This window comes from Charadrius vociferus, unplaced genomic scaffold, assembly GCF_000708025.1.
Source record: "Charadrius vociferus isolate BGI_N301 unplaced genomic scaffold, ASM70802v2 scaffold162, whole genome shotgun sequence".
In the NCBI taxonomy this organism is placed as follows: domain Eukaryota; kingdom Metazoa; phylum Chordata; class Aves; order Charadriiformes; family Charadriidae; genus Charadrius; species Charadrius vociferus.
The window spans coordinates 2,464,548-2,488,678 of NW_009647236.1; the positions used below are offsets into that span (position 1 = coordinate 2,464,548).

Consider the following 24,131-nt stretch of genomic DNA (forward strand, 5'->3'; position numbering starts at 1 on the left):
TGCCGTCTTACTGGCACAGAGCTGGAGGTATGGCCTGCAAAGTGAGCGCAGGTCCCGGGCAGTGAGGATCCATATGATGCCCTTCGACTTGGGGGCGTGATTTTTCCTCTCAGCCCCTTCCTGTGGTTCTCACGGCCAGTTGTGCTGTTGCAGTGGTGGGCACAATGCTACTTTCAACCATGTCCTCTTGGGTCTCATTGGTGGGGGGCAACATTGGTGTTGGAGAGGAGATTTATGAGGGTCACTGACAGGGCTGTAGGAAAGAGGGTAGGTGAGCGGATGCCCAAGGCTCTTCTCTCTCTGCTAGGGAACTGCTGAGCTGCTAGTCATCATTTTAGATGTAATGGGGATGTGGAGGCAGCATCACCATTCCTCTCGGTCAATTAAAAGACAAAGTATGAACCAAACCCATTTAATTACTTTGAGCTAGTGATGTTCATGCCAAAAGACTAATGGGAGCTTGTTTTCATTTGTTAGACTGCCACGCTTCAAAGGTAGCTGTATTTTCTTCATCTGTCCTCTGTGGTTATGGATTGTTGTTGCATGTGCTGTCTGAAGCAATGCTGTCTTCCAGCCCAGCAGAAGTGCTTTCCTCCACTACTATATTGCTTCCTAGAGCTTGGAAAAGACTTCATCATTTTGTGATGAGTGTAGAAATACATATCAGTAGGTCCTACTATAATTAGAGCTGGGAAAACAGTTATAAAAAGCTGTTCCTCTGATGAAAGTCATCCCTGAATGGTCAGCAACTTTGTGCCAGTCTCAGTACAGCACAGCCTCCCACAATACCACCTTGTCATTAGAGCTGAATTCCTTCCCTGTGGCCCATGTTTACTGTGAAAATAAATAGCATCCCTGTGGCAGCCTCAAAAGACAATTCTTTCTGAGCTTCTGTTGTCCTAGGATTTATCCAGTGTGGTGCTGGTCTTCCTCAGACTCTTAGCTCCTCCTGCTCAGAGACTACTGTTGTACTGCGGTATTGTTCTTTAGCCATTCCACATCTTGCTTAGAGATACCCAAAATATGTGTGCAGACATGGGGCTCTTGCAGAGGCATCCTGTGGGCAGCCTTTCCATCTATCTCTGTGGGGTGTGTGTTTTAAGCCATGCTGATTTAACTCCACGATCTCTCTCTGGTTGGCCATCAAGTGTATACAGTTGAGTTTATTCCTCTCTGCTTTTTATGAAATGTTTTTCCCAGGGTCATATTTTAGCTTGCAATCTATTGCTTTGAGTATTTATTACTTTCAACCTGCATGTAGACCTCGGGGTATGGTTTCTGCTCCTTCCATCAGTCTCTCTGCTTGTTTACCTGTCTTCCCTCAATACCATGTGCCCAAGCAGCACAGAGCGCTGGTGTGATGACGGGACACTGCCCAAATTCACAGCCAGGCAAATGGAGGCAGGGAGCGAGGCTGCAGTCAGATGCTGAGGTGGATGGAGAGGTCAGAGGCTGTCCCTGCTTCTGTTCAGGGAGGGACATCAGTTCAGAATTCTTGCTCTTTAACCTGATCCTCTCAGTGTGACCTACAGGAGAAAAAAACTTGCTCTTACCCACTAACAAGGATCTTCTTGTCAGGTCAGTGTGGGAGGGCTATTACAGCAGCAGTTATGCGGGCAGATCTGAGGGGGAGTCAATGGGATGAGGCGCAGGAGGGATACTCACCTGCACCTCTGGGGGCAACCAGGCAGAGGATCAGGTATGGTCTCACCATAAGCAATTACCCTCTTTTCCCTGCAAGTCCAAACTGCCAAGCCCAGGATTCAAACCCGCATACAGATTTTTCAGTGGTAGGCCAGGCCTTGGTGCAGTAAGTTTTACCCTTCTGGCTTTAGGCTGGTTTTTACAGAGTCCAAGAAGTAGCCTGCAACCTCTGAAAGGTCTGCACACCAGAGGCTGGAAAGCCCTTCTCCACCAGCCGGAACCATCTTCATGTTTACATGAGTGTGTGCAGCAGTATCTCCCTCATGTCATCATCTTTGAACAGGGGAGAGCTGGTGTGAGCACTTGCAGAACACAAGGAAACCAGGTCAGGTGAATACTGTTGAAGAAAATTCAGGCTTATTATTCAAACAGATGTTCATGAATATATTTTGCCATACTTACAGAGTCTTAATTGTAATCTGACTTGATGGGCACATGAATTTGGAAGACTGAATTTATGGAAGGAAAGAGAATCTGGGAGATGAACTACCAAGCTGGGTTCTGGAGGGTGAGGGTTCACATCTAGCTCTGCACAAGGGCTTCTTGCTCCTTGCCTTCCCTGGGTCTCAGGGGTGCTCAGATGCTGCTGAGGGAGCACATGTGAGCAGGACTGTTTGTGTGCTGGATTGCATGTTCATTCATAATTATTCCTTTCCTTACTTTCCACTCTTGGCAAATATAGTGGAGATTTGCCACCTTATTTCCGTTCTGCCTGTCATTCCCCTGTCCCGGAGACAAGGGCTCTCCTCCACTCCTCTTCTGTTTTCTCAGCTTCCATGGGAAGCTGGCAAAACCTTTCTCGGTGGGGACCCTCTTGCAAAACCAGGTGTCTGTGAAATTTTGGGTATACAATGACTTCACTGCCTGTTGAACAAGAGGAGAATCTGGGAAAGAAGCCAAAGCGTGATTCTACTACAGTGATTATTATTATTGCCATTAGCAATTATGGCAGGAAAAGTTATGATAAACAAGGGAGAGATAAGTGCGATTTGTACACGTTTAATCTCTTCTGTGTGTTTTTTCTTTTGTTTCTTTTCCTCCCTGATGACAGGTGCTTCTTTAAAGCTAGGGACAGACTGCATCACCTTTGTCCAGAGTCTGGTGACATGGTGCAGCACAGCATATTTGGTCTCACACGGTACCTTTTGCACAGCAGGTAGCAGTCTTTATTGCAGATGAGAGGTCCTCTCCTCCGATGGCATCTGGAGGGTCAGAGAGGCATTGGCTCCTCCCCAGGGGTGGCACAACAAGAGTTGTGCTTGCTACCCGTGCACCTTCCTCGCCCGGGAGGTGCGTGGGCAGCACTCTCCTCGGCTGGCACGGTGGTTCATCTGGCGTGGACCCAGCTGGCTGCAGGTGAGGGCAGCCTCCTGGGGATGTTCTCAGGTGGAGGATTTTGAAAGAAACGAGCCTGCGAGTGCAGGAAAGGGGGTAGGAGAGAGACTGCTTCGTGATGGTAACTGCTAGCACAAGTGTGCTGAGGTGGCTGTTCAAAACATGGATGCTTAAAAATTAAGTTTTACCCCTTAAGGTAAACAATGTAGTACCACAGACTCTAGAAATGGAAACCTCCTGCTCAGCCTGCTGCAGTGTTCTAAGACTGCAGTTTGTAAGAGAGCAAAGGGATCCAAAAATACTTGTAAAAAACTGTAACACCTCTGCACATGCTGCCTCACCCCTCGGTCCCCTCTCCCCAGCCAAATAAAAAGGAAGCACAAAAAAGTGAGTAAAACTGAGGGCTCAGCCTCGTGCCCTGTGTTTCTAAATGGGAAACTTCGTAGCAAGAAGGCACAGGGCAGTTTCTTCATTCCAAGATGCAAAACATTTTGGTGAGTCCTCTGGAAAAGGTCCTCTGCCACACTGAGTTGTGGCAGCCTGGATCACATCAGGCACAGATGGTTCTTTCCTTGGGGCTTCGCGTCCCACATCACTTTGTTGAACTGGGGGTGTTTTCAGGCACCAGCAAGCTCAACAGGCTGACCTGCAAAATTTGGTGCGAGTCCTATTCAGCATTGCCAAGGCACTTGGATGAAGGTTCAGGCCGGTGATGTTTTTGATACCTCTGCATAGGATCTGGCTTCAAAAAGGCATAAGTGGACAGGCTGAGTCAATCTGTGACTTTGCACCACCACTAACCCCTGCTAAACAGGGGACTGCTGTTTGGAAGCGTTCGTCTTGTTCCTGCTGGCTCTGGGTTTGCTCCCCTGGACCACTGAGTGACTGGCTGTACTCTGAAACAGGACCTGGAGACCCCTGGTGTGAGTCTTTCCCAGCTCTTGGGAACCACAACAAGGCTTCTCTGAGCTTAAAGGACAAGTGGGGAGAGCAGTGAGTACCTGAAGGGTCAAGAGAAAGGGAAGAGTTTGGAGACACTTCTTTATGCAGAGTAGCACTGATCTGGGATTTTAATAATGCAATGGAGTTGTAAGTGTTCCAAACTGTGAGATTTTTGAATGAATTTTTAATCCAGGGTTTAACATTAAAGATTAACACGTGTGTTTTGAATTTCGAAAAGGGAGTTTACCCCCGAAAAGCTAAGACTTCCTTCAGTGGCTGCTTATGGTTTTGTTTTATTTTACTTTTTTCTTCCCGCCCCCCCAGCCCTGGGTGCATTAAAACAAAAAAGGAAAGGAAAAGGAAAACCCAGCATCCAGGCTGTGCTTGGGGAATTTTCAACTTGTTAAACCAGTGTCCAATCGGGCTCTTTCATATTAATGCTGCTCTGTGTGCTGTTAGGCCTGGCAGGAGTGACAACATCTGTGTGAAAAACTGAGCCAGCTGTGCAGGGAAAAATTTTTCTTAGTTCAGAGCAGTTGTGTACTTTGCTGCTTGGGCATAAGCAGCTCCTTGCATCTGTTACGGAGGGAAAATGTGCAAAGTGTTTTCCTGAGACTCTAACTCTAAAAGACAAGGGAAGCCTGTAGCAGCTTTATGTTTGCAAAAGTTAGCAGCTCTTGTAAAAGGGAATTTAGGACATCAGGAGAAGGGAATGAGAGAGGGCAAGCATAAAATCAGACAGCACTGTGAGGCTTGGTCACCCAGTGTTAACTCTCAGGACTTGGCATCAGAAAAGAAGGTGGTAGGGAGGGAGGCACGTTGTCATGTACAATAACAGCAGCAGCTGCATTCACAAAGGCTCTTTCCTGCGTTTCAAGCATGTTATGACGATACTCTATGTTTTTTTTAAAACCTTAAGATGTCTGGAGCATTTTGTGGGCATCTGACACTTCCTTGAGGGTGGTGCTGTGTGCCTCACAGCCTGGAGCACTTCGGGGCAGGGCGTTTGCTCTTACAATGATGTTGGCCTCCAACAGAGCTGAACATAGTGAACCTTCTTGGCTATTTTTTTCTCCTTGATAAGAAATGTGTGTGTTAATTTGAAATCAATACTAATACTTGGCACAGTGGTGGAGAGCGTGATTAATAGGCAGAGCAAGGCCCATGAATCAGGTGCTGAAGTCCTATTCTTGTCTCACCATTGACCCACTGCATGGTGTTTAGGTGAGTTATACCCTCTCTCCATCTTGGTTTTCCTCACTGCAAAATGGAGACTCTCTGCATTGCCCCAGGTTCTTACCTGCTTGTGTATTTTAGAGCTACCAGTGCAACTTCCTGCACTTGTGTTTTTTCAGCATGGTGCTGGGTACCCAACTAGAGTGTGCAGGAGGGCTGGCACCTGCTGGAGGTGAGTATGCTCAGCATTTGTGAAAAAACAGGCTCAACGATCAAGCTAAGGACGCTTAGAGCTGCAGACGCCTCAGTCCTGGGTACACTGTGAGCAGGGAGGTCCTCCCAGCATTAGGATGTGTCTTCCTTTGTGCCCTGTGCTGGCATGTACCTGCCTGTCAAAAGGGCACGCAGCAGACGGAGAGCAGATTTGCATTAATCTGGCTGTGCGCATTTTGTTTATTGGTACCGCTTCCACCATGCAATGTGGGAATGATTAGCCCAAATGACTGGAGAGCAGGGAATTGATTTATAGTCAGCGACGCTCACACCAAAGCTTTGGATTTCGGGGCAGGGAGGTGGGGAAGATGGCGCTCCCTCAGGATGGGGAAGAGGAAACGAGTCTCATTCAGGGAAAGGACACCGAAGTGCTTAAGTAGATGTGTTCTTGTGGGTCACGTGTGGAAGTGTCTGTGCCTGACACTGGCCACTTGAGCAACATCAGGACCAAAGTTCACATGGAAACACCTACGGCTCCTGAACTCTGGGTGTTCCCGTGCGAAGATTGGGCTGGAGTTGTTTGTAGCTAAAGCTGGTAACAAACTGGTCTTCTGTCCCAGGGGGGTCCTAATGTGTCCTCTCTGTTTCGTTTCACATCACAGTGAGAGTCCGGATTTTTTAGTGGGTGGAACAAAAATCAGGGGAAATTTACATTGGGAAAAGATGCTGTTCACATGTTGTTGAAAGGCCACAGCATATTAAGTATGTGTGTGCATATAACACTACCGTTACTGAATAAAATTATATGAAGTTAGAATTTATGTAATATCTAAATATATGGCAAAAGTTTAAATGGATTGAAATAAAGTGGTTTTCCCTTATTGAACTGAAGTGTGCCAATATTACCATAATTAAATGGGAAAGTTGAAGGGATTCATTTTGTCTTCACTCACTGAAAATGTCATCAAAGTTGATATTCTTACAACCTATTTTGATTTTAATGAAAACTCTTTTTTTTCCCCAGTGGAAAATTGTCCTTTTACAACCTCTTTCAGACAGCTCAGCCCATAATCTGCAACATTCAATTACTGACCTGACATTTGCCAGATCAGAAGACAAATTTGGGTTTTCCTTTCTTCTAAACTTAAATGAAAAGGAGCCTGCCTTTTTTTTTGTCTCTTTTCTGTTTGTTTGTTTTTAATGATTTTAATAATTTTAAATCCAAAGTAGTTTGGGATTAACAAAGTTTAAGATACAGAAGTCTAATGTCTTTGAACATCCCCATGAAAGCTAGTTTCAGTCTGACTGCTTTTGGAGACTGAAATTTGTGGTTGTGTGCTTTTATCAGGCCTGTTTTCAGCATCATGTATGAGACAGGGAAGTTTCACTGTGGTTGTGCTGTGTTCTCACTTAAAGGCTCTCTCATACCAGCAGGCCACAGGAGTTTTGTTATCAAAATGGATGCAAATGTGATTAGACCTTTAAGCCCCGATTTGGCAAGGTACTTAAACATGTGCTTAATTTTTAAACATCGAGTGTATTTTCAGTGATTTAACTGCCTTTAGTGGAATTGCTAGGGCATAATCAAATCAGCCTGGGCGCCGGTGTCTGGCCGAGCAGCTGTGGGCACTCTGCTGGCCATGCAGGCAGCAGCGTAGGTGAAGCAGGACTCACAGCCAAGTCACAGAGCAGGAAAATTTTTAGGGGACCTCAAAGGCACGGTGAACACCAAAGAACATCTGCCAAATATCTTTCCACTTGCAAAGCTTGTGTACTCCATAGGATAAGAACGTTTCATACATGAGACACAAAATGGGTGGAAAGCAGGTAGTTGACTTATTGGCATTGCCTCAGCCAAAAATTGTGGGTTGCTGGACCAGATCCTTTAAGAATCTGATACTCATCCTGGTGACAGTCCTTCCTGACTTCAAGGAGAATGGGATCAGTCTATAAATGAAAACTTTTTTTCTCAGAAATGTCTAGTTTCTGTGTCTTTGTGGGTTGCTTTTATTTTAAATTATTTTTTTTTTTTGTTTTGCCTTAGGCACACCTTTGTTGAGGGACCAGCCCATCGTAACCCCCCATAGGCTGTCATAATCAACTATGGGGTGATGATGGTGCTGGAATATCCTGGTAATGGGAGAAGGCAGGTAAGGTGGGTACCCTAGGAAGCATTGGGGGAGCTGTCCTGCATTTGGCTTGGAGACGTGGGGCCATTTCTTGGGGATTTATTTCCTACCCCCAGGCCCCACTGTTCATGGTCCCCTTAACCCTGGTTCCTTAACCCTGATCCCAGCTCCCATGCTGTTACCACAGCCCCTCATTCCTCTCCCCCAATCTCTCCCTCCTGGGGCTGCCCTCTGCCTCTCTCCAGGCTGATCCAGGTCTGGCCAGGCCTGGCCCAGCCTTGGCTCTCTCCTACCGGGAAGCTTTCTCACATAGGAAGTCCCAGCTCCTTGGAGCACTCATTGCTGATGCAAGCCCTGGCGTGACCTCAGTGTGCTTTGTGTCATACATGCGCCCCTGCATGCATGGGTGAAGTCCACCAACATCTGGGTGGGTGAATGCATCATGTTCCTGTTATCTTCCTGCCTCATCATTTCTGGAAGATGCAGCATCACCAATAAGACCTGGGTTTCATGTGGCCACCTGAGGTTCCTGGAGGACTGCCAGAGGATATCAGTGGTGACTGCAGGGAGGGAGCCATGCAGCAACGTGTCCTTGTATCTTCACCCAGCCTGTGCCTAATAGGGCAGGCACTGTCCCTTTTCTGTTCGTCACCCTCTGCTCTTCCTCTTTTTTGGGGAGGATGGACATAGATCTTGGTGCTTGGGATATAAGTAGTTGAACCATAGTTGAACTCTAGGTTGGGGCTGTTTGCACTGGTGTTAGACCTAATTATGCTTGTGTCAGGGTAGGTGAAAAAGCTGCTCAGGTGTAAGTTTGCAGTCTGTGTTTCAATGGCATTTTTTTCTGCAATGGCGGAAGGAGGTAGAGGGATATGCGTTCTGCGTATCTCTCAATGCATCCTGTGTTAAAGTGTTAAAAGTCACTAATGACCTGGTTCTCCTTCCCCCATCCTCACCTCTGTTCCCATGCAGCTGCACCCCACACTCCTGCCTCTCCACACCCACCCATGAGTCCTATCAACCTGCCCACCCATTCACCCTGCCTTCCCCTCTGCCAGCTCCCCTTACTGGGCTTTAATCTTATTCATTATGGGTTCTGTCCTTCCCACTCAATATACCATTGAACATATTTGAACCTCAAGTTGTTTTCTCTTATTAAGCAGTTTATCACTATGCTGTGCTTTTCTTTTTTTTTTTTTTTTTTTTTTTTTTAACCGGGAGAGAAGGAAGAAATTTATTCTTTTGACCATAAATCATTTACAAAGCTGCTGGGCTGTTAATGTATTTTTTATGGCTCGGCAAACAGAAAATAGGAGTGAGTGTCTTAGTACAGCTTTGCCTACCTGTTTTAATTTCAGCTTCCTAACCCTGACTCTCTGTTCCCCAGTCTTGGGAGCAGATACATTTCTTTTGCAGAGGCACCAGTGGACACCTTCTCCCGAAGGAGGCCACTTTGCTGTGTCAGCAATGTCACGTGCTGTTGCCAGCACATGGCACTGATCTGCAGCGCGACACATCTCTGCTGACTGGGCTGTGCTGGGAGAACACCAGCAAAGAAATGGGATGCGTAGGGGAGAACTTGAGGCTATTTTTGCTTTAGATCCTGTGAAGAGCTCTAATTAGACTCCTGCTCTGGGATAAGCAAGTTACGTACAGCTCTCATCTCATACCATGAAGCCTCATCCTGTACTTTGCATGTTGTGGGCTCAGCTAGCTTCAGGTGTGATTTTAGATACCCATGGGGCTGCTTGAGGATGCTTTCAGAGGCAGTGACTGGCCATGGTAGTGCTTCCCAAATGTGAAGAGCTGGCTCCTGCGAGGTTTTGTAACCTGCTTCGGGAAAATGAACCCAGCCTATGCCTTCATTGCTCTCAGTCAACTCTGTGCCTTTTCTGTCTTTTAGGTAACATAGATACAAATCTTTGCTGTAAAAGGTGCTTTTTCCTTTCTGATGTGCTGTGACAAGCAGTGAGATAATTAAGAGGAGGGATGAGGGAGGTTAATGTTGGCGTCTGAGCTAGATGAATGGGAAAGTCTGCAGCTCTGAGCTGTTGTTGCAGGCTCTTTGCAAACTCAAGCTGAAGTTCCCACCTTAAATGTGCTTGCATGAACATTTGTTAAGCTTTCGTTCCCAAGTAACTTCAGCTGAAGTGACTGGCCATGGTCATTTAAAATGTTCCCACCCCTGGATATTTATTAGTGTTGGATGATGCCTCCACTGTAGCAGTGTGCAGAACAGGACAGCGCGTCTGCAATGCAGCTTTCCCCTTTCACAGCAAAGCAAGTTAGCCTGTCCTTACACCTTCCTCAGCAGGTTATGCTAATTAATGCCTGGCTGTGAGATGGAGGCACAGCTTCCTTTCTGCTGTTGTTGGTTTTGGGGCAATAACCTTGTGCTGAGCGACAAGGCAAGCAGCAGAGGATGACAACATCTTAAGTTACTGCAGCAGGATTCCCCGGAGCTGGTCTATCACAGGACTAGGGGTGAAGAAGGAGAGACTATGTTTGCCAGTCTCAGCTTTGTAGAAAACAAAGAATAGAGAGATACCTTTCTGTGCCCAGCTAAACTTTCACTTTCCTCCTTGCCTGTGATTTGGAAAATGGTGCTTCAGGGATCTCTGGAGGGCCTTAAGAGGGAAGCAAATGACTGGCACCCTGTCGCAAGGACACACCACCCTCTTTGTACCTTGGCTATGCTTCCTCATTGTGGCCTTCAGCCATCTTCTGTAGAAGATTGCATGCTCCTGATTTGCCCACCTGAGTCCTGGAGGGATGAGTCATTGATGACTGACTCTGGGCACAGCCAGGAATGGGCAAAGTTGGCACCAAGTGGTCCCACAGAGTGGGCTGAATTAGGCTTACCCACTCCTCCACTCTTTCAATTCGTGGAGCAATGAGTGAGCACTTGAGTGAGTTCTTGATCACCTCTGGGTCCCCTCTGGTCTTGTTCATCTGCTAAAGCAAAAAATTCCCCAACCTCAGTAGCGCAGCTGCTCCTTGAGTCCTCTGCTAATGCTGGGAATTCAAGGACTGCCAGCTCAGATCGCAGCAGTCTCTGTTTCCAGCCAACGCCGCATGCATTGGAGGGAAGTGTTAAACCTTCCAACCTTCCATAATGTACCTAATTGTGCAACACTATACGATGGGCAGGGGATTAACACATGCCCCAGAGGACAGCGATTGATTAGTTTTATCCTAGCTAATGTCATTGCAGATGCTATTTTTGTTCCTATCAATGTCCTTTCCTATTTTTATAATCTTGCTAGAATACAATGCAGTTGTTTTTTTTTTCTCACTAACTTGCATGCATACTGCATCCCAGGCAGCAGAGATGCAAGGCAACCATCCCAACTACAAGAGCTGTGAAGAAGGTGGATCTCCTAGCAGCTCCAGCCAGGCTGGATAGAGACACAGAAGAGAAGTCAGCACGGGGAGCACAGAAGGGGTCTAGAATTGGAAAGGACCATCTGGGTCACTAGGCCCCTGACCCTGCTAGCACCAGGGCATCTATAAACCCATTTTGGGATCTTGTTCCAAATTTGTACATGTTAGCAAGCTGCTCTAGCACTATGATTTTCTCACAGTTCAAAAGCCTCTTTTGCATTTCAAGACTGTGACTAATTAAACACAAGCATTAAGATCTGTTGGAAGAGTACTGTTCACATTACACGGAGAGCTTAACATAATGTGATCCCTGCTACATGGAGAGCACAGCCCCTCTTGATTTCCCTAGCAGGTTTGAATGCTCAGCAGTTCAGCAAATCAAACCCTTGAGGTCTAAACCTGAGCAAATTAAGATCTCGCTCTATTAGGGACCCCCTGAGGATACCTGGAGCTGATCGGTCTCCTCAGCAGGACCCAGGGAGTCTGTGGCAGAAATTCAGAAGAAATCAAATTCCTCCATGATGTTCAGCGGCTCATGTGTTATGACAGCCCCTTTTCTATCCCTGCAAGAGCTAGTCCAGCTCCTCCGACAAGGACATGGGTGGGAACCGACACCATTCTTGAAGCATGTATAGCTGAAAGCTTTCCTGCCTTTTCTTTGGCCTTAAAGTCCAGTTTTCATCCCCCCTACGGCTGCAGGTTGAGGAGGTCAGGGGCAGGGAGATGTGCTCTGTGTCATCTTGATCAGACATTTGTTTGAAATCCTCCTCCCAGCTGGTCTGCAGAGAAAGACCTATTTCTAAAAGGGAGGACGGCAGGGGTGATAGTGACCATTATTCACCAGGCCAACAGCTGAGGCCAGGGCAGAGTGGGTCAGCAGGACGTTTCACTGTTATCTTTCTGTCTAGTTCAGATGAGGTTATAAATGATAAGGGGGAAGGGCTGGTGCAATCAGCACAGATTTACAGGTAGCCAATGTCCCTGATCAGCTGGTGGAGTTCTTGGCAAGAAACACCGCAGGGCTCAAGTTCAAGACGCTGACATTGTGTTTTCTCCCTGGATTAGTGTCTGCTAGCCTGCATATCCTACAGGGTGGGTGGCAATCCTGAGATTGCTCTTACTGTGGTAAAATGGATCTATTTACTTGGGGGGCTCCATGCTGGAGGGATGACTAGATACCACCAGTTGTGTCTGATGGTTTCTTCAGGGATAAAGGTGCTTAGAGGTTAACTTGGCTTTTTACCTGCATTTAACAGAGAGAGTAACACTGTATAGACCTCAGAGGAAAAGTTAGCGTCAGTGTAGGTTTAACACCTGTGTTAGAGGTCTTTCTCTAAAACCATGCTAGATGTGATAGTTTTCCTGCTGTTTGTTCCAGTCTGTCCTGCAGAGCCAGCAAAGATAGGAAGGAAAGTGTTGGAAATTATTTTGTCTTATACACTCTCAGGTTACTATCACATTGCTAGACCTGTCAGCCAGAAAGTACCAGCATGAGCCTTGTTTGGGGATATTGAGCCTATCCAAATAAAGGGAATGGGCTTACTCCCAATAAATTCTGGTATCAGAGATATTCAAAGTTTGATGCAGCCAAACCCTATTCAATCACAACTCCTCTTTTTATCTCTGAGCTATGTATTTGCCCATCCTTGTGACGGGAATAGTGAAGGGTATGCAGAAAGAGCTGGACAGGACAATGGGAAGGGACAAGATTGGCAAGTGTGACTTGTATGGCTGCATTGCAGAGGGGAAAGGGCAGGGGCCCAAAGGCACTACGGGTGAGAGCTCTGGGGTTTACAAGAAAGCAGGGGCTGCTCAGTTCTGGACCAGACTGCTAAGCTGTGCTGCACAGTACAGATGTTGTCTGGGGCTTTAAAGACTAAATTAGGAAAACTTCTGTTGGGAGTGGCTTAGGCAGTGTTGATTGGGTCTTGAAGAGGAGCTATGCTAGAAAGTCTCTGCCCCTCTTTTGTCACAGAAGAATGACATTTTCTTGGGTGTCCTCAATATGCCCCGTAGGCTCTCTGAAAAGGCTCCTGTATAACATGTAGCCACAACCTGGGGCATGGAGGCAATTGCTTTGGTTTCTGGACCAAAGTTTGCCTTGTCCTTGCTGTGAGCTGGCAGAAGATCTGTAGTGTGGTGGAGCCCTCCCTTCTTCTCACCATTGCTCCCAGCTCCCAGTACAATTGTTCCAAGGAGGTCTTTACCAAGACAGTGGGCATTAACTCAGACTTGTGCTACTTTGGAGTGCTTGGTGATGCTGGTTCCGCAAGCAGAATGGAGTCTACCACAAGTTGCCTCCTGACACTAGGCTGGGTAAATACTGGTTTTGGTCAGATAGATTCTGAACTAGCAAGTGTAGCACATCTAGAATGACAGGAGGTTACTCAGCCTCTGGTGAGAATGGGCAAGACCAGTATTCAGACAGCTTGTTGAGCAGCCTGTTTGGGTGCTGTCATATCATGCTGGATAACCTCAATGTTATCAGTGCTTACAACTGCAAGTCAGGCTCCTTCAGGGGCTTTTGAATGGTTGCTGCACTAGCAGGTCCTGTGGCAGAAGTACTCCCTGCATCTGTTACTGTCTCCTCCAGCTGTAGGTCACTCCTTCCTGGGCTGTGGGTTTTGCTGCTGCTCAGTGTGTTGAGTCAGCAATGTAACTCAGATCACTTGGGGTGGGAAACATTTCTCTTCTTTAGCACAGAAGGCAGCTTTGGTCCCAGACTCACAAATGTGAGGCAAGCCAAAGGCACAGCAACTTGTGTTTTCCTTTCATCTCAGGAAAAAGACTGCTCTGCAGTTTCTCCCTCCGTTGCCTGCAGTTGCCAGATCGAACATTGTGTTCCTACCCTATTCTTGAAACTTTTGAGTGACCTCATTGTTGCCTCTCTAACAAGGGACCCAAAATGTCATACTGCCAAAGGCATCTTCCCCAGCACATGGCAACAGGATTGTTAATTGCACTGGGCTGGGGGGAGCCATTCGCTGGGTTTTGGATGCAAGCTGGTACAGCTTGAAGCTTTATTTTCATTTTCCCTCCAGCCACACACATTTCTGCATGCTTTCCCTGGAGGTCTGAAGACAGAGAATGCACACAGCTGAGGGTTTTTTCATCCCTTTCACACCTCCCTCCTTCCTTTCTCCCCTGGCCATTTGCTTCCCTGGCTTGCCAGCACTGCAGAGTGAACCTGTACCATGGCCTCTGCGTACGCAAAGTCATGCTAGCTCAGCTTCCCACGCCTCTGAGTATCAAGAGGTTGCTGTTATCAGGTGCCAAATGCTACCAAACTGCCAACAGTTCTTGGGGGTACTTGCAAAGTAGACTGTGTCCTCCAGAAGGTGAGGCAGGGCAAGAACTTGACTTCTGTGGCATGAATGACCCTCCAAATAAACTTCTATTCTTCTGTGGAGATCAACACTCCTAAGCTAAATACAGTGGGGAAAGAATTTCTCTGTGCACTGTACTGCAATGCACCCGGTAATACCCAGATATCTCTCTGAGCATGGTTGCCTCTGCAAACCAGGTGCTGGGGATGATCCAGCAGTAGAGAACGATGTGGCCTTAGCACAACTTCAACAGTGTGATTACAGTGATTCCTGAAGGCACAGCCTCTGAGGTCCTTGTGGTCTGTGACCATCTGTCATCATGGTGATACGGACTGGTGACTTATGCATCAGCTGTTCATGTTCAGTCTGGCCTATTGATGTGAAGTGATTGTGGTGGAAGTCCTCATTTCACTAACGGGGTTGTCAGCTGCAGTGATTTCCTGGTCCTGCTTGTGATCTCTGGCAGAGACGTGTGGCGGTGAGCAGGAGCTGGGAACATTTTCAGTCAACTTAGTATGAATCAAAGCGCTAAGATGTGCTCATGTCTTTCAGCTTTGCTGCATCTGATATATTCTGAAGCCTCTCAGGCTTGCAGACCTTGCAAGGCAGCTAGCAAACACGTGGCAGCATCTTCCTCCTCCTCATATCCAGCAGGGAGGCAAATGCTGGTCGTGGGACTGGGCCCTACGTGCTTGTGTCAAGCTGCATGAACTATCTACATGGACTCTTTCATGGATGCAGGAGAGGGAGCTGAGTGTGCTACTTGAAAAAGCAATAGTGACCCATCAAAAATGAAATCAGTGATCTCTTGCCAGAATAATTACTTGGTCCTGGAAATAGGAAGAAACTCTAAAAGAGCCTCTGTAGCCAAAACATCGTTCTGCTGGCTGGTTCCCTGATGGGGAACAAAAAAATGGAGCATCCATTCTAATTAGAGATGGGAACTTGCTGCATGGGGATCAAAGGAGAAAACTGTTTGCAGAATCAAGCTAAGATCAAAGTGTCCTGTGTACAGGAAGGGCCCATTCCTCTTTCTGCTGATAGTGGTGTACTCTGCTCTTCCTCCAGGCATGCAGGTTACAGGGATGCTTAATTACTAAGTAAGAAGACTGCGCATGCAAGAGAGGGTGTAACAGCCATTGTAATCCAATTCTAAGAGATTATTTGGTAGTGATCGATCCTTGTTGTCTCTCACAAGTCATTAAACTTCTCTGAATACGTAGAAAAGGTCTGGATTGTGTACTTTTGCAGAAGGAGACCCTTTACAACATCTTTTCCTTGATTTTTCTGACCTCTTATGTATAATTTGCCTTAGTACACTGGGCGTATGTGTGTGCATATATCTATATTTGCATTTATATCTACCCAAGGGAATTCAAGTCCTCATTCCTTAGGCTGCATTGAAAAATCCTTATCCCAATAGATATGCTAAATTTGAAATCTCTTCCTCCCTCTTTCCCCTGCCTCCCTCCTTTCACATTAATGCAAAGCCACATTTTTTCAACTCCTAATTTTGAAGTGTTTAAACACGTATAATTTGGTTGAGTTTTCCTACTAGATGCCTTCCTGGGCATACAGGTTTATAAGTGTATGTGTTTTTGTGTGCATCCACCTGTGTTTTGGGCCATGAGTATTGGTGTGGAAGGATGCAGTCACGTAGCTACTTGCATAGATGGACAAGTGCATGTGTAAGTGTGGTACATTTTCTAGTAGTCTGAGATATAAAGAAAGATGCTGTAGTTTCTGAAGAGGATTTGATCTTTGCTCTTTCAGCTGTCTGCCTGGGAGAGGAGTCACATTGTAGTAATAACCCCCTGGTGCTCTGTTAACACACCAGCCTACCTCCCTATTTATGCTGGTGGAAGAGGACTTTGTCTACATTTGGTGTCCTGACTCCCCTGTCGCCTTGTTTGATCTCACTTGTCAGAAGCGGTTGTGTTTGTTTTCCCCAGCTGTAGCCCTGCAGGTGCTACTTAGCCTAACAAAACGAGCCCTCCTCTTTAAGTGCCGCCTGCCTTGTGTGCATCCCAGGGCCTCTCAGCTGCTCTTTGGCCTGGGATGCATGAGGCAAAGGCAAGTTGAGGAGCTTCCCCGGTGGTTTAACAAGACAGAGAAAGGACAGCACGGTGGGCATCGGGTGCTCATCTTGCATGCCCAGGTTCAAAGCGACTCCCCTTGGCAAGAGCAATGGACGGAGACCTCAGCTCTTCCCTAGTCTTTCACCATCCCCCTCCAGAAACCACTCCATGGCATTCAAATTAAAAGGGATGCTATGGTGCCTTGAAAGAGGGAGGAGATTATGAGGGCTGTGTGGTGCTGCAAGGAGAGAGGGGGGCACAGGCAGAGCAAAGGGAATAATATGTATTTCCTTTCCTTTTTTGAATTGTTCATAAGTAGATTGGGAAATTCTCAAATGTACTGAAAATTATTTTTACAGTGAAGAAATTATACGTGTTCTATTTTAGTGTTTCTGTTATTCTGCAGGATGCTTGCAATCAACTAATAGTAAATATTAGGAGTAGCAAGAGGGTGGTTAGGTATGAAAATCACATCATCTTAGTGACTGAGTGATTGATGGAGCTAACCCTGCAATGCAAACTGTACTCTAACTTGTCCAGTAAAATTGCTATTAGCAAATACTCACAGTTAAGTATTACTTTTCCTGAATGACAGGAATTTGAATGTGGGGAGTTTTCTTGGAGGGGAAAGTGGAGGGGATAAGGGATGGGGCTAAAGAACACATGTTGCTATTCCAAATCAGATGAGTAGCTGGTTTTTCTCTCCTGGAGAGCATCTCATTGAATCTATGCTGAACATGCCAGAAGACCTTTCTGCACCATGTTGGACAGAGAGGTTAACCCAATAAATGTCCAAATTATTGTGACTCCCTGCACACTGTTTAGCACATGGATGATGCTAGACTGGATGAGTAGTCATGGCAATGTAACCTTCACATTTAGGCCTGCAGAAAAACCAATCCCTTGTCAGGGCTATATTCAGTAAGGAACATCTCCAAAGTTGACATGGATCACTTCTGGTTTTTGGGCTACAGCCACTGCCTAGCAAGCCATAAGCAAATTAGGAGTCCCAGACCATTCCCAGTCTGTTGACCACAGATGCAATTGGAAAGCAGACTCCTTGTAATAAAGGTGATGCTTATTACTGCGTCTTCAAATTATTTACTTCCACTTGCTGCTGACAGCTCTGCATAGGAGATGGATGGATTAAACTTTCACCAGCTGTTCCTCATCCAGGCACCTAACTCTCTGAAGCTGTTAGCACCAGAGATGAACTGTTTCCCTAGGAATTTCCAAAACGTTACAAATTTTTAAACATGTTCCAAGCCTGTGAGGAAAGTCAGAATTGTTTGGGCTTTTTTTCTGCAAAGTAAGAAACTCATTAATTTCACTTGGAGACATTAAAATGGCATTTTATCTGGCTCTGTTCTGAAGTACTTCTGAGCCTGCTGGAACTACCTGGGGCTTTGGATGTGGGAGATACGGAGGAGGGAATGGAAGTCTGGAGGAAGTTGCTGAGGATTTGCAAGGTCCTGGGATATTGCAGCTTCAGAGAAGTCAGTCCAAACCCAAGAACTCATCATAAGCTGTTCAGGTGCTAGAAACTTTGCATCTCTAGTGTCTGAAGCTTAGCGCTTCCAGGCTCTGAGCACCCCATTTCTCTGTTAGGTAGGCTGGGAGGGATCCCAGCAGATAGGCGTATAGGAGACCACTCACCTTTTTCTCAGAAATTAGCCTGTTTGATTTCTTTGTAGTTCAGATAGAAACCTATTCTCATGGAGCATTTCTCCTTCAGCAAACTAGTGTCTCTTGGCAGCAAATAGAAACTTTGCTGGTGGCCCTTCCTGGAGTCAGCAAGAGCACAGGACCTGGGTGCTAGCAATATTCTGGTATTGCCTTGGAGCTTGAAAACTCCTTGCCTTCTCCTCCAGCAGCCTTCCACATGTGTTGAACAAGAACGTAGGGAACTGTCATAGAGAGAGATGTTTTTTGTAGTCAATAGTTTGATTCTGTTGGGAAAATGGTTTAAAGAAACTTAGTGCTACTCAAAATGGTGGAGGTGACTCCTTGGTTAGTTTCATTTGACAAGATTTTGGCAGTAGGAACAGAGATATTTTCCTGTGTGACCTGCAGTTTAAAAACTGCAGCCTTGAGCTGCTGCACTGGGATGCTGGGGCTTATCAGGCTTTGAGCCCTGTCCAGCCTGTGTGGAATGCAAAGTGAATGGTGGAAATGCTGGAAAACAAATGAGCTTTGATGAGATCCTCCATTATCAGTAGTCATTTTTCACTAGCTAGATAGAAACACCTGGGCTGAAAAAGATTTAGATTTTTAACCCTTTAAATTAAAAATAACACTAAAATGTTTCTGCTCATACTGGACTTTATAAGGGGTAGAAGTATGGGGAGAACTGTGTTTCTTCTTTCGTGATACATGTTCTCTCTTCTTATCCCTTGGTGAAGACTTTTAGAATGCTGCTTCCTTTTCTGTTTCAGTGATGTTGGGTATCATTAAGATTGATGGGTTTGAAAACATACTTCATTATCTCTTAGGCACAGCTTGGCTGCTCTTATAGCTCTTTCCCCATTGCCTAAACAAAACCTGTTGTTTTCAGAGGCTCTGAAACTAGTGTGCTCACACTTAAAAGGGCTGCCTATCTGCATTTGCATGAAAGCGGCCTGATCTGTTGAGGGAGGAATATAATTCTTTTTAGCCTGAAGTAATTGGTAAGGGACAGTTGTGTAACAACAGGATGCTGCTGTCATGACCTGCATGTGTATGGGGCCACCTGAAATGCTTGAACTGGGTGTCCCTCTCCTGAAATGCTTGAACTGGGTGTCCTTCTCTTTCCAGGTCTGGTGTGTCCTCTGGAGGTGTCAGTCAGTTCAGGGAGTATCCAGGTTGCCCGAGGCCAGACAGCAGTATTGCCCTGCACCTTCACCACTAACGCTGCTCTCACTAACCTTAATGTCATCTGGATGGTCATTCCTCTTTCTAACGCCAACCAGCCTCAACAGGTAGGTCCTTTCTCACTGGAGCATGGACTTCTTTGGGGCTTTCATTTTCGTCGCCCTTTTCACACTGATCTGGATGTAGTCCTTTTGCAATGCTGAGTGTCTGGTTGTCCCAGAACATTCCCTTCATTGCTGAACATGCCCTCTGGTTCTTACATGAATCTGATTTCCTCAATACTTTGTTAACTGATGCGCATTGTGTCCTTGTGCATGGATGTGCAACTGGGATAGGTCTATGTGATACTGTATGGCTGCCCTGGATCTCTGGTGTTTTGTGCGTTCAAAAGAGCACAGGAGAAGTAATCCAGGTTTTGGTGCTCTGGGTATGGGATTTGGAGGATCTGGGAGCAGCTGCATGCTTAAACCTGTGAAATGTATCTAAAATGTGCCCAGAACACATGGCCTCTCAAAGACTCATTTCCCGTTTTACTTCCCCTCTTACTTTTTCACTGTGTGTTACTTATGCAAGACTATTCTTATGAATATTGGCAAGTGAGAGTCTATCGTGGTGGGTAAAAGAGTCATAACCTGAGATCTGCTGGCCTGGTTTTTGCCCATGTACTCTGACAGCAGAATAATGCCATTGCTCTGAAATGCATCTGACTTGGGCCATGCTGCCCCCATCACATTTGATATTCAGTTGTGAGAACCTGCACTGAAGAGTACTTGTTCCTCAGGGACTTGGTCTGAGTACAAGCTGCCATATAAGCTGTCTGATTGGTAGAGGTTCAAGAGTTGCATTGCCTGCCATTCAGTTCACCCCAATGGTCTTCAGTAAGCAGTGTCAAATCATGTCAGTATCTTACTGGCTGAGACTCAAAATGATACTGCCCACTTGGCAGATGCTCTCCAGCAAAGTACTCACTGGCCTACAGAAAGTCTCTGCTTCTTTACATTGTTCCTGTCCAGACGGGTAATGACTATGAAGCAGGCTGGTATTGCCAATTCAGCTGTGCCAGAAGACTTGGGTGTCTATCTGATCTGTTACCTCTGTGAGCATTTTTATTGGCATAAATTGGGCTACAGACTGTGTTCCCCTTTTAGAGAAAAGACCTCAGCTATGATGGGTCTGCCTGGGACAACTGTATATTGAGGTCTGGTTATTTAGAGATGCTTTAGGAACTGGTCCTTTCATCGTTGGAAGCCCATGTTTTGCTTGCTGTTCTTCCTCCTTGCTCAGCTCCTACAGAGTGGTGGTTGAGACTTCCTTTCTTTTCCAGGTTATTCTCTACCAAGGGGGTCAGATCTTTGGTGGCGCACCTCAGTTCTATGGGCGAGTGGGGTTTGCTGTGACAATGCCAACCACCAGTGCCTCCATCTTCATCAACAACACTCAGCTATCGGATACTGGCACATACCAGTGTTTGGTGAACAATTTGCCCGACCGAGGCGTCAGGAATATTGGAGTCATTGGACTTACTGTCCTGGGTGTGTTTATTGGGATTATGGGGGAGAAGGGAGGAACAGGGACAAGGGGATCCTCTGTGCATGACAGTGCATCATAGCAGAGCAATGTGGTAGTGTATATATTGGAGCCCATGGACATCCTGTGGTGAGGGGTGGGCTGCCTTGTGGTTATTGTGGGAGTTTGTAGGGCACATAGGCTTCATATGCAGGTAGCGTATAATGGAGTTTTAAAATATGGTGTAGAGAAAGCTTTTGTGGCAGCATTGTGATGTGGAGTTGCAAAGAAGCATGAATAAAGTGCAAGAGCATCCTGGAGAACTGAAGGGACCATAAGAGTTTTGTGCATAGTAACAGAAGACAAGAATGAATTCAGATCTTTGCTTCCTTTTCATGAAAGCAGTTAGTACTGGATGCTCTGTAGGATGTTAAATACTTCAGAGCGTGTGCCAATATAGGGATATGAAAACAAAACCCAACCACCAAAAATTCTGTCTGCAGCTCTGTTAGCTCTCACCTCCCTTGCTGTCTCCAAGACAGAAATGTTCACCTTCTTTTTCTCCAGGGAGGGATCTAAGAGGACCAGCTAGGGAGGGATCTAAGAGAACTGGGTCCTGTGAAAGTCAGCAGTAGTCTGTAACCTTGATGGGCCGGTGGGTCAGGAATCTTTGTGAATTGTCACCTCCCAAACCTTAATGGGTTCTTATCTGCTGCCTTCCTTTTGTCCCCTTGACAGCTCATGCCAGTGTCCTTGCTTTCCCCAGTAGCATGTGTCCAGAAAAAGCCTGCACTCCACTGTTTGGTCATATTTCCTGATCTGCTGTCACCTTCCCCTCTTCTCTCGCAGTTCCTCCTTCTGCCCCGCTTTGCAGAATCCAGGGGTCCCTGGACGTGGGCAGCGATATCACACTGACCTGCAGCTCAGAAGAAGGCATCCCCCGGCCAACATACCTCTGGGAGAAACTGGACAATGTTCCCAAGTTGCCCCCAACTGCCACACAAGGTGCTCATTCTGTTGATTATCCTCTTATTTCCCAGGTGACAGCCTGGGCTTTCCTTTGTCTGAGCCGCCAGAGGTGGCATGGCTCATTGAGTGTCTGCCACCACTTGCATGGTCACTTTGTTGGAACGAAGATTCCTAGAACCCACGGTGGACCAGGTCCCCTCCAGTGGCCACTTAAATTTTCATGTTTTTTTGGTACAGAAACACGTTCCCCATTGAAGAACAAGGGTCTGTTTGAATGGAAGAGACAGAACATGGTTGCCAGATGTTGGCATGTGGCTGGAGATTTCAGCTGCTGACTCACCTGCATTTTAAACCAAATGAAAGTCTCATAGATTGGAAACTGGGAGAAGGGAGGCAGACTCATCCCAGGAAAATGCTGCCAGCTTCTCACACTGAGGTCACTGTTCTCCAATAAGTTACTGCCAGAGTTGCCATTCAGATGTGTGGAAAAGCAAGGCTCTGATCAGACTAGCTATTGCCCAACTCCACGTCCTATTCATAAGATTTCCTGGTGTAGGTGTCCTGATCAAGTAGTGATAGCTGTACTTTTGCCCTTTATCTTGCTGTATTTAAATAATACGCAAGCATTTTAGTTCTACATAATTCAAGAATGAGGAAAATTGGCAAAGCGGGGGGTGGGGAGCTCAGGGATGGGAGAGCAGGGGTTCTGCAGGGCAGAACTAAATTTAGCAGATAGATCTGGGTATAGCACATCTCTTCTTTCCTGCCTTTTCTCACACAACACTGAGAGTACCAAGCTTTCATTTGCAGAAATTAATCTATAAGAAGAAAAAGAAACATCTAGTGTAAGCTCCTTAAGACCTAATCTTGTGTGTGTGTGTGTGTGTGCACAATGCTTCCATCTCAAGGTTATTTCCTAATTTATTTCTCTCTTAAGAAAGACTCGCACCAAAATTCTCTTTTTGCGGGCTTTGCCTTTTCATGGTTTTCCTCAAGGGGGGGGAGGGATTTAAATCCTTCTTTTCTCTCTGACTAGACCAAGTCCAGGGCACTGTCACTCTCCGAAATATCAGCACTGTGTCCTCAGGTCTTTACCAATGTGTGGCTTCAAATGCCATTGGAACCAGCACTTGCCTTCTGGACCTGCAAGTCATTGCACGTAAGTATTTTGCCAAGGGAGGCTTGGCCACCTGCTTCTGTCTTGTGACAGTAAAGTGTGTAACTCAGTTTGCTATGAGCCACCATGTGCCTCGCTATCAGAAGATCGTTGTGCCCTGGAATGGGGACATTGCCTTTCCCCCTCCCAAGCCACGGTAGCTTCAAATGCTCATGGATGGCCACAGCCCAGCCCTGATTTCTTCTCCATTCTCTGTCCAATCATTCCCACAGCCCACCCCCGGAGTATTGGCCTGATTGCCGGAGCAGTGGCCACAGGTGCTGTTGTGCTCGTTGTTTGCATTGTGTTGGTGGCCGTGGCACTATTTTACTGGAAAAATAAACACAAAGAAGAAGAGGAGGAGGAGATTCCCAATGAGATAAGGTAAGGGTGAGGGAAATCTGGTGGCAGGGGACCTCTGATTGCCCAACAAAAGCAGCAGCTGGCTCACTTTGCTAATCCTGGTTGTGTTCCCCTGGGCCAGGGGAAGATGTCCGTATATGCCCAGAAAATGAAGGGAGAAGAATGGTAATGACAGATTTTGTTTTCAATATTGCCTTTATTGAGAGTTTTGACTTGGTGTTGTTAGCTCTGGAGGAGAGTGGTGTGGTGGGGACCTTGACCCACCACAGTGGGTACCACACAGTGGTAGCTGAAAAGCTCTGGAGACACAACTGTGATCTTCTCTGGTGTTACAGCCAGTGTTTCCCTCTGGCAGTTTCCTGCATCTCCCTGGAGGATCAACTTCATTGTTTGTACAGTCATACTAGACTGCCTGTGAAGTACCAGCAGCTGTGACAAACACTGGTTTTGCCCCCCTAGATGCATAAGTGTGGGTTGTTTGCCTCAGCGCTAGGGGCACATGGAGCAGTTAATGTGCACAGAGGTGGGTCCTGCAAAGAGGGATGAGCAAAAGGCCAAGGAGCAATGCTGGCTCACGTTGGAGCTGTCCTTCACCTTGAACCATTGACCCCAACAGGTTGTGGCAGGGGCCGGGGGGGATGTTAGCCAAGTGTGGAAGCATCCTCCATGTGCCCTCACACCCTCTCCTTCCCAGGGAGGATGACCTGCCACCCAAATGCTCCTCCGCTGCAAAGACATTCCACGCCGACGCATCCTCATCAGAGAATGATACCCTTACCTCCTCCAACACCTACAACAGCCGCTACTGGAATGACCCCAAAGCCAACCACGCCACAGACTCCTTCACCCGCTTCAGCAACAGCAACGATGCCCACCAGCCCCCCTTCTCCCGCTCAGGGAGCACAAGCACCCGCCCTGTCTATGCCAATGGTGGCCACCCATCCCCGGCTCCCCCTAAGACGCTGGTGGTGACGGCCAGCACGGCGCCGTCCCCTCAGGA

General features: G+C 46.7%; 1 protein-coding gene across 1 annotated transcript in view; it reads left to right on the top strand.

The window, feature by feature from the left end:
* IGSF11 (immunoglobulin superfamily, member 11) overlaps positions 1-24,131 on the top strand; it is a 145,601-nt gene that overhangs the window by 121,329 nt on the left and 141 nt on the right. Inside the window, exons 3-8 of the mRNA XM_009879953.1 lie at positions 19,081-19,244; positions 20,462-20,669; positions 21,493-21,648; positions 22,649-22,771; positions 23,002-23,152; positions 23,826-24,125. Of these exons, the coding sequence (XP_009878255.1) occupies positions 19,081-19,244; positions 20,462-20,669; positions 21,493-21,648; positions 22,649-22,771; positions 23,002-23,152; positions 23,826-24,125 (1,102 nt within the window). The remainder of the gene's footprint in view (positions 1-19,080; positions 19,245-20,461; positions 20,670-21,492; positions 21,649-22,648; positions 22,772-23,001; positions 23,153-23,825; positions 24,126-24,131) is intronic.